Source organism: Sebastes fasciatus, chromosome 7, assembly GCF_043250625.1.
Source record: "Sebastes fasciatus isolate fSebFas1 chromosome 7, fSebFas1.pri, whole genome shotgun sequence".
NCBI classification, from domain to species: Eukaryota; Metazoa; Chordata; class Actinopteri; order Perciformes; family Sebastidae; genus Sebastes; species Sebastes fasciatus.
The window spans coordinates 33068456-33077898 of record NC_133801.1 but is presented as its reverse complement, the minus strand read 5'-3'; the positions used below and the strand labels follow the sequence as shown (position 1 = coordinate 33077898).

General features: G+C 40.1%; 3 protein-coding genes across 3 annotated transcripts; 1 reads left to right on the top strand and 2 right to left on the bottom strand.

Moving 5' to 3' along the window:
- Window positions 1–320: 320 nt before the first annotated feature.
- rab30 (RAB30, member RAS oncogene family) lies at window positions 321–5371 on the bottom strand. The gene is made up of 5 exons (XM_074640418.1): window positions 5213–5371; window positions 3315–3413; window positions 3143–3226; window positions 2856–3039; window positions 321–2061 (listed from the first exon to the last, which is right to left on the bottom strand). The coding sequence occupies exons 2-5, from the start codon at window positions 3405–3407 to the stop codon at window positions 1811–1813; spliced, it is 612 nt and encodes a 203-aa protein (XP_074496519.1). The 5' UTR covers window positions 3408–3413; window positions 5213–5371; the 3' UTR covers window positions 321–1810.
- Window positions 5372–6503: 1132 nt separating this feature from the next.
- Window positions 6504–8604, top strand: ndufc2 (NADH:ubiquinone oxidoreductase subunit C2). Its single transcript, XM_074640395.1, has 4 exons — window positions 6504–6627; window positions 6735–7039; window positions 7688–7831; window positions 8410–8604. The coding sequence occupies exons 2-4, from the start codon at window positions 6901–6903 to the stop codon at window positions 8457–8459; spliced, it is 333 nt and encodes a 110-aa protein (XP_074496496.1). The 5' UTR covers window positions 6504–6627; window positions 6735–6900; the 3' UTR covers window positions 8460–8604.
- Window positions 8605–8674: 70 nt separating this feature from the next.
- thrsp (thyroid hormone responsive) lies at window positions 8675–9443 on the bottom strand. The gene has a single exon (XM_074640394.1). The coding sequence runs from the start codon at window positions 9357–9359 to the stop codon at window positions 8943–8945; it is 417 nt and encodes a 138-aa protein (XP_074496495.1). The 5' UTR covers window positions 9360–9443; the 3' UTR covers window positions 8675–8942.

Sequence of the window (9443 nt, the reverse complement as noted above, 5' to 3'; positions counted from 1 at the left end):
TAAAACTTGTGATTTTAAATACACAGGTCAAGTTAAGCATTATCAGTTCCTGAGTCGACCTCTATGTTGATGCTAGGAGATGTTGATCTGTGTATTTAAAATCAGGAGTGTTTGCTGCCCTCTAGTGGCGACAGCAGGAACATAGAATGAGTCAAAGTAGCGTCAATGCACTTATAGCATACACACTTCCGGTAAATCATTTCAAAATAAAATTTTCGACGTACGCAGAGATGTAATTAATCCTGGTCACCAAGGGAGGGCAGTGTATAGTCATTGCAACAATTGTCCATAAGCAATAATAACATGACAAATGCACGATATTTAGTGTAATTATTTAATGTTATACAGAGTATTTTTTAGGGTTTATTTTGTACACATAAAGGAAAAGAAGCACAACATCCCAATAGTGTTTTCCTTTGTATTTCCCATATTGTGTTAACAAGAAGATGCAAAGGAATAACAATAAATCACTGCTGTTAAATCTAAGGTAAAAGGCAAAACAAAATGCTCGCCAGTTGTACAAAGGGATTACTGAAAATATAAAGTATAAAAGCAAAGTGCCAAGATGTACTACAAGTCTGTACAACAAAAGACAAAATGTTACAATAAAAATAATAAGTGTGCAGTATATGGCATTGTGCAATACAGTACATTACAATTATGGCAAATATATGAAAGATAAAGTTAGACACTACAAATTATGGCAAAACATGCTGGACAATCAATAAATTCCACAATAAAAGCATATGAAGTACAAGTCATATACGAAACTACATGAACATACCCCTTCAAACAAATAAGAAGTGATACAATTTCATGGCTAGGCAGCAACAACAAAGGCAGAAATATTCACGTCTATGGATAAAAGAAACAGCTGACAGTCAAATAAAAGAGTCAATTGATTAAACGGTTTATAATTTCTACTGATGACTGACAATATCTGAGGTCTTTCCAACTGCTTCATACTATATCAACCGACTAATTGCAAGCACTGCAAGTATGCTAAAAAATAATAATAATGGCGTCACAGAATACTGTTTCAATGTAGTATTTATACGTGTGTTTCAGTTTATGTTATCTGACACAAAAACATATTTTAGCAGCAAGTAAAAATCTATCGGGAACAAATATTTCACAGTTTGTAATGACGGGTGCAAAGAACTACTCAGAAATGAGATTATGAAAGTTAATAAAATTTTATGCAATTCTCAGAGCAGAAGAAACTAGTGGGGGAATAAATGATTGTGCAACAGATTTTAGGGTAAATTTGCAAAACTTTTTTGCAACTTGATCAGACTTGGTAATCTCAAAAACCTACTGTGTGTAAACATATTGTTACCATTTACTGATAACCTCCAATGATCACGACACTTGTTGTCAGCTATGTGGAATCTGTAACAAAATACCTGGTAGAACTTTTTTACTCACGTAATACTGCTGGTGAATATTGATGTTTAATGGAAATGGATCATAAAGCCCAAACAGGGAAATTCTACCATTTCACTATGAAGAGGAGAAAAAATGGAGCCCTACTCAGATTCCTGGATGCATCAGGCAGGCATACTTTACATCCTGTTGCATTGAGGACAAAGTTCTCCATACTGGCAGCATCTAAAATGCTTGTTCCTGGAAGGCCAAACTTTAGTTGACTAACTCCCTTGTACATCTTAAAAAAGGCATGGGACTAGAAATGACGGGACTAAGAAGTGGCTTTGTGCCACTTTAGAGGGACGGAGGCATTGGGGCTCGGCCACCTGCCCTCTACAGTCAATGGCTACTGAGTTACCATGGCCAGAAGTGTGAGCTCTCTCTAATTGAGGTTGCAGCAGCTCAAGTAACTGATGGCTTTACCCTCACCGGGCATTGGGGCAGTGTCATTGTTATCCAGCTTGTTCTGCTTGGCCTCTCGAATGAGTTCGCAGGCCAGGTCGAGGAAAAGTTTCTCAACATTGTCGGACTCTTTGGCCGAGGTCTCCAGATAGAGCATGCTCTGAGCCTCAGCGAAGTCTTCAGCCCTCTGTCTCAGAACCTCTCTCTTCTCTGCCAGATCTATTTTATTACCTGGAAGACATGTAACATTCATCTGTCAACATGCGTAACAAGTAATGCTGAGTTCAGACCAAGAGCAAAGCAAATTTCCGCCTCGCTTTACTCGCACATGTTGGACCGGCGGTATAATTTGTGTTATTCACACGAGACACGCCGGAGAAGAGAAGGAGCTTGTCTCCATAGATACCAACAACTTTTCTTTCCACCATTTCAGCCATCGACTGTGGAAGAAATATCCACTGTTGCTGCTTTGTACATGTTACATGTTGTACATGATGCAAATTTTGCGTGTTTGCGTCACTCCCGTTGCCCGACGCAAATTCGCATCTATTGGCGTCTTTGCATTAACTTTGTATGTCATCGCGCCGCGCGAAAAGTTTGCATCGCTCTTGGTGTGAACACAGCATACATAAGAATGTGCATCACAGCACAGATTGTCTTTCTGAACGGTGGTGGGTGTACGTGTGACATATGGAAGTGGAGGTGTAGGTATGTGCATGCATGTTTGGGATGGATGTAAGCAAAGACATCGCGTGAGCTTTTTATTCCAGACAAAAAATTATTTCTTTCCTGAGAAGTGAAATCACACAATAACAACACTGACTTTGAGTTTTGCAAATCTATTCAGAAGCAGCCTCTGACATCAGCTCGGTGATTCATGCTCACATTTAAGTGGGCTCTGAAAACCAGGCCAGTTCCAGTAAAATATAGTGCACACTATTATTCACAGTGTTCTCATAATGAACAATGAGCCTGATGATAAAAGAGGTCTATCAGTTATTAAAGAACAAGGTAGAGCTTCTTACCGACTAATATAGTCACCACCTGGTTGTTGGCGTACTGCTCAATCTCCCTCAGCCACTCTGGAAGGCACCTGAAGGAGTCCTCACAGGTAATGTCGTACGTAAGAATGAGGGCGTTGGCACTACGGTAATAACTCTGAGTAATGGAGCGAAATCGCTCCTGTCCAGCTGTGTCCCATATCTGCAGCTGGAAAACACAATATATGAAATGAGCAACTTTCCATCCAAATTATTACAAAACATAAAGACATCTGATTATATATTTAAAAATAGTTTAAAACTGTGTGTACCTTGACCTTCTCCCCTTTGATTTCCACTGTTTTAATCATGAAATCTACTCCAATAGTAGCCCCTTGTCCAGGTGGGAAAAGGCCCTAAAACAAAACCATAAACATACAGTCTGATACTATAATACTCTGTCATTTAATAACTCCAAACTCATAAGCTCTGACTTATACAAACCTGAGTAAAGCGCCGGACAAGGCATGTCTTCCCAACTCCGGCATTTCCTATCAGAACTATTTTGAACAGGTAGTCATAATCTTCCATACTCATGCTAAACTGTGAAGAATAAAGGGACAAAAGAAACAGTGATAAGTAAATGCATTAACATTAAATCATTGCAATTGACCAAAGTGATCACATTTGTCTCTGGCAGATGTTGATGCTACTGACACAATTCTGAAAAGTCCAGAGGACAGATAGTGAAGATGATGAGGAAACTACCAAACTGTTGTGAAACTGGTGAACCTGACCTGAATAATCTTCACTAACACAAATCAGAGGAATTTTGAGTTCACTATGCCCTGGTTCAGAGCTTCAGTATATAAATTTGAATTCAGATCTAGCTCAGTTGCACAAATACCCTGAACGCAACGGTCAAACTAGGCAGCGCTGATCAAATATGAATCAATATTCTGTTACTGTAATGCCTATTTCCCACGTAAAATGTTTTCAGAAACAACTTGTACTGTACTGTTTAGCTGTAAAAATGAGTATTGGTATTTCCTCAACTGATCTCAACATGGCTGCTGGGTCACAAACTTTCTCATTTTACAGCTACAACAGTACACTACAAGATGTTTCCGAAAACATTTTAGGCAAGAAATAGGCATTACAGTAACAGAATATTGATTCATATTTGATCAGTACTGCCTAGTTTGACTATTTGATTGGAGTTTGCGAGTGATCGACAGCTGCTCAGAGATGGCAAGGCTCCAGCTTGGCTCTGATTGGCTGTTTTCCTCCAGTCTGTGAAATCTTGCAGATGCCTTTAGGAGCATCTGAGGACACTGAGGCAGATGATTCTTTTTCAGATTATCTGTCTCATGCACTACTGTCAGGATATAGTGACTGTTTTCTAAAAATAACTTTTTTGATATGGTCCAATTCTACCTACTGCTGCTTTAACCTCCATAGGCTACTCACATCAAGCACAAAATAGGCCTACATATTGTATTAAATAGTGTTTTGTCATAGATGCTCCATCATTAAAGCCTCCAACACTGAGCACACTCTGAACTTTGGGAACAACAATATGTAGTTACACAAAGGAAGCGCTTCTATTTCACTTCTCCACTGGTTTTTCCTAATTTTCACATCATATGATGGGCTCTATGTGCACATTGTACAACCTGAGAGTCCTGGTGTGTCTTGCTTAGCGCAGTTTTAGGGAGCCGTGCACCCTTTAGGAGGGATAAAGGAGCCACGGAGCCTCCAAACACTGTTTGAGTAAATAATCTGCAACATGATGCACAGAAGTCTAGCTGATGGATCTCTCATTCTTTTGTCAGCGTCCACAAACAACACAGCGACGTGTGAGCTGCGTGTAACCGGAGACAGTGATGTATAATATTAGTATTCTCTGCAGCACCGTTATATTCGTTCTGGTTGCAGCACTGAGAGGCTGGCCTAGACGGGCGTGAAAACTACATATCTCGCTGTTAAAAAAAAACATTTAAAGAAATCAAACTGTTGCTTGAGAGACGAAATGAATCCCTGAATGCCAACGTGGATCCGATGAGCCAGATTTGAGGGTTTAATTCAGATGGAATCGCTTCCATACAAATTGTTCCCTGTGTCGCATTTCCTGCTTCGCCCTTCTATCTGGTTTAGTAATGTAAAGTAACATTGTAGCATTCTGCACACACTTCATCTGAGTTACTGCTACATTTCTTCCTCTTAATGCTTCATGTCCAGTCCGGGTTGATGGTTGATGCCATTAGGGCGCAGCTAGCAGCAGTAGCAGCTAGCAGCTACCGGAGGACTCTAGAGCCATCTTGGTTAGATACTGTCTGCAGATGCAGGAGAGAAGATCTAAGTCAGCCTGCGGATCGAGTCTGTAAATAGTTTTCACTTACCAAAAACACGGGGAGATCCCCGGACTGAGAACTACTTGGTATGCATAGGTCACCTCATCAAACAGGCAGAGCCACTGCTGGGCAGGGCATCATTCCTCTGGCTGGGTCTCCTCAGCAGCAAGGCAGCTCAGCTCAGCAGCCTGTCTGATGGAGGAGGAGGAGGAGGACTGCACTCAATGATGTCATCAGTTCACATGCAAACTAACTCATACCCAACTGGGAAATGCACAAATTGTAATCAACCAGAAGCTGTCGACCATGTACTGATACACTGCAGGAATTACAGTATCCAGAGGAATCACCTTGTACAGTCACTAAGGAAGGCAAAACATCAAGACTTTGCATTGTCAGGTCTATTGGGGAATACAGCAGATAACATATACTGTGAAATTATTCAGTTTTTAAGAGAAACTGAGAAACTGATTTAGTTAAACGAATCTAGAGTTTTCATCATCATTATTATTATTATTATTGTATTATTATTTTTATTTTATTTTATTGTATTATTATTTTATTTTATTTTATTTTTTATTTTTTATTTTTTATTTTTTATTTTTTATTTTTTATTTTTTATTTTTATTGTATTTATTTTGTTTCTGCACAATCTCCTGTTCCACCCTCCAGTAGTCCAGATGCTGGCGGTAATGCACCTCTAAGATGGTTTGGCCAACACTAAAGAAGAAGAAAAGAAACTCATACATCTAATCAAGTGCTGCACTTCAGCGCTATTCTGAGTAGTTTTAACTAATGCAGTTATACGTTGTTAAATGTTATATTATTTTTATTCCACTGCATTTCATAAAGAATACACTTTTTATTCCATAAAGTTTTGTATCTGTCGGCTGTGCAGCCAACAGTAACCATGGCAGCAGGCTGCTCAGCTCAGAACATGTTGTAGAACTTAACGTTAATATCTAGCCTATATTATCTAGACCACATACAAAGATGCATATATAGAGCAAAAACTAGTTATGACAGACATGATGAGGCAACAACTTAATAAAAGGGGCAATTCATCTGGCTTTTGCAACGTTATTATTAATATTAAGACTACTCCAACATACTCCACATAGCGTCCGGCTACAGCAGCAAAGGCCTATAGGAGGTGGCCAGGTCACGGGTCGTGGGTATGACGCATGCGCAGTTTAACTGAAGCTGCGATTGGCTCAATCTCTGCAGTGAGTGCAGACCAGATTCTACTGCGCATGTGTCAAACCCCCCAAGATGTGACGCGTTGATGATGCGTGCCCTAGCCTCCTTTCCATAGGCCTTGTACAGTGCTAGCCTACAATAGCTTCTACTAATGCTAACTGTTACTAGCTAAGCTAGCTAGCAACATTAGCTAGGCTAGTGGTAACGTTAGTAGTGGTTCAGCTGCTGACAGCGAGCCTAAATATTCCCTTTAACATGTGTGGGTAAGAGTGTTATCTTTATGTTATTTTTATAATACAAACTAATCAATTATCTGAAAGTAATAACCATTGCTAAATGTAATGTATATTCTTCTGGCGTTGGTTGCTAGGAAACAGAATAGGCGGAACTGAAGCGCTTCTTGTTGCTTGTGCCCGGACGTTTCATTCGGTTGCACACCATGCCCTTGACTTCCTACGAGAGGTGATCGCCGAGAAGTAAGCGCAGGCAGCCGGGAGGTCACTTAGATTTCTGAATTGAAGTGTGAATCTGTCGCCATGGGGCTGGTACCAGACGAGGGAAGAGGTCTCCCTCCTCCGGGAGTCCTCAACAGGAACTCTGTGTGGCTGGCCGGGGTCGGCTGGTGCACCGCCATGCTGCAGAACGCCATCAACCACAGGCCGCCGATGAAATCAGGTCAGCTTGTTTATTATCCGTCTTTCACACTTCATCTGGTCTACGGAGCTGCACTTCTCTCTTTAAGCGTATGTGACATTTAATCAAAATGCATACAAACTGCTGCACTAAGCATATAATCAATAAGTTGTGTCATAACAGAGCAGTAACTTGTTATGACATCACGTTGTGATAGCTGATTGTGTCCTTTATTTCCTCTAACGTTAGACAGATATAGAGAGTCGCTTAGTAATGTTAGCATGCATCGTATCAGCTTTATTGAACACAGAATGAACAATAAACTCACTCAACAACATTTCCAGACTATGTTTTATGGGGATTATTTTCATTTAAGAGCTTTTTTTTAATATCCAAACTGTACATTCAATCTGATGTAGCCTAGTCTACTTGCCTCGTTTCTTTCTTTATTATAGTTTTGAATTTGACATCATTCCAGTACCTGGTAGCACCAGTAAAAAAAAAGACCTAAATTGAACTTTCTGAAAATTGTTCCCTCTTATTTTGAAAAGCATAAGGTGCAAGCCTGTGATCCCACATGAGCACAATGAAAGCATTTATTTGTCCTTTCATTGTAAAGCTCTTATTATGGTACTGTCATGTTGTGTGCTAAAAACACAATCATCATTTGTCCCCTTTTTTCATTTTTAGGTGTTCACCGACAAGTCCTATTGGCAACAATTGGTTGGTTCATCGGCTACCACATTTCAAAATATGAAAATTTCACTTTCGCCAAACTTGATCGAGATATGAACGAATATATCAGACTCCACCCAGAGGAATTTGCAGCAAAGGGTAAGTGCATTTTCTGTGTTTTTGCTCTAACAAGAACCCAACAATACAGCTGTATTCATGTTTAATGTTTGATGCACTTTTCTTCATATTTAATAATTATTCATGTTTGGGAAGGGACACTGATTTGCCCCACTTCATCCACCTCTCTGTGTAATTGGACATCAAACACAGGGCAACGATAGGTCAAAGAAGGACCTGCAGTGCTGGAATTATTTGTTAATTTAATAATAGAAGCATGCAGTGTTCAGAATATATATATGCAGAATATATTTTAGTATCCAGCATATTTGTAATACTTTGTTTCTGTATGTTCTGTTATTCTATTGCACATTATCCTATGTGCCTTATTTTATTTTTCATATATTCTACCATCACTAACCGCTATCATAGGCTGATAACAGATCTTAAAACATGCTCAATATGAGGGAAGCCCCATGCTGTGTAGTTTGTTCCATACTTTCTGTCGTGTTTGAAGTACAATTGGACATCTGTAAGTCTTCACATAGAATTTGACAACATGGTGGAACTATGTATGTGTGTAATAAAGTGGTTTCTCTCTGTTTCTTTTATCTCCCCAGAAAAAAAGACCTTTGCAGAGATCGTCGAGCCTTTCCATCCTGTGCGTTAAGTGTCGGCGGCTGATGAGATGGAAGAGGGAGGAAGAGAGAAAACACTTGCAGACTACCATCTGTCTTGAGTGGTCTTTTTGTGAAATCTTTCTGTCATTTATTGTGTGAAATATTGTTATGTAAATAAAAAATACCTGAATTCAACATTTTCTGACTAAAATTTCTGTATTTGTGAGCATGATGATGAGTTTGTGTTTAATCAAGCCTAGAACACTTGTGTTGTTTCATGATCATTTAATCAATCAGCATTTGCCATATCTTCAAACCATAGTTTCCAAGGGACTATTACAGTAAGGAAATGAAGAGATAGAATTGATCAGTATTGACAATGTACTTTTGTTCCATATCCATTAAGTTAGAAGCATTGGGTCACTGAGCATAAACCGTTCAGACATTTGACATGTTCAGGTGACTTTGTTACATATACAGCACATGTACAAACCAGATATATTGCTTGATGTCCATTTATCTTGCATGTTTTTTTAATTTGCCACTCCGATGATGTCCATATATTTCCCAGTGAGGCTCTGGGTCTTCTTGGTGAGGTCACTCATCACAGAAAACAGTCCTGTCAGGTGGAAGCGGAAGAGAGCTTGAGGATCTGTGTCCAAGAGAGGCTCCAGGGTCTTGTTGAGCGCTGTGTTCTTGGCCTTGTTGTCATTCAGCAGAACCAGGCTGTTCTCCACTGTGTTTCTTATGGCCTTGAGCATCAGATAGTTGCCATACAGGTCTCTGCAGGACTCCTCTGCTGTTTCACAGTCCCACATCTCATCAGAAGGCACATCTCGCAGCATGCTGGGCAGGAGAACGGTCTGCTCCATGTCACTGACAGCTGAGCTGTATCGTCGCAGAGCCAAGTGCAGGCTGTTTCTGTTTAGTGTGGCTTCGGCAGGCTGCATGGTTCCAGTTGGATGTGGTTGGCTGTTCCTGTGCTGTGGTGGATGACAGTAGGAAGCAGTGTGCAGTGCAAAGCCACAAGTGCA

Bases quoted from the DNA above. Each gene is read 5' to 3' on its own strand.
- ndufc2 (XM_074640395.1), top strand. From the start codon at position 6,901: ATGGGGCTGGTACCAGACGAGGGAAGAGGTCTCCCTCCTCCGGGAGTC. The intron at 7,040-7,687 runs GTCAGCTTGTTT...TTTCATTTTTAG, and splicing joins CAGGCCGCCGATGAAATCAG to GTGTTCACCGACAAGTCCTA. The intron at 7,832-8,409 runs GTAAGTGCATTT...TTATCTCCCCAG, and splicing joins AGAGGAATTTGCAGCAAAGG to AAAAAAAGACCTTTGCAGAG.
- thrsp (XM_074640394.1), bottom strand. From the start codon at position 9,359: ATGCAGCCTGCCGAAGCCACACTAAACAGAAACAGCCTGCACTTGGCT.
- rab30 (XM_074640418.1), bottom strand. From the start codon at position 3,407: ATGAGTATGGAAGATTATGACTACCTGTTCAAAATAGTTCTGATAGGA. The intron at 3,040-3,142 runs GTACACACAGTT...TGTGTTTTCCAG, and splicing joins TCAAAGGGGAGAAGGTCAAG to CTGCAGATATGGGACACAGC. The intron at 2,062-2,855 runs GTAAGAAGCTCT...CATGTCTTCCAG, and splicing joins GGTGGTGACTATATTAGTCG to GTAATAAAATAGATCTGGCA.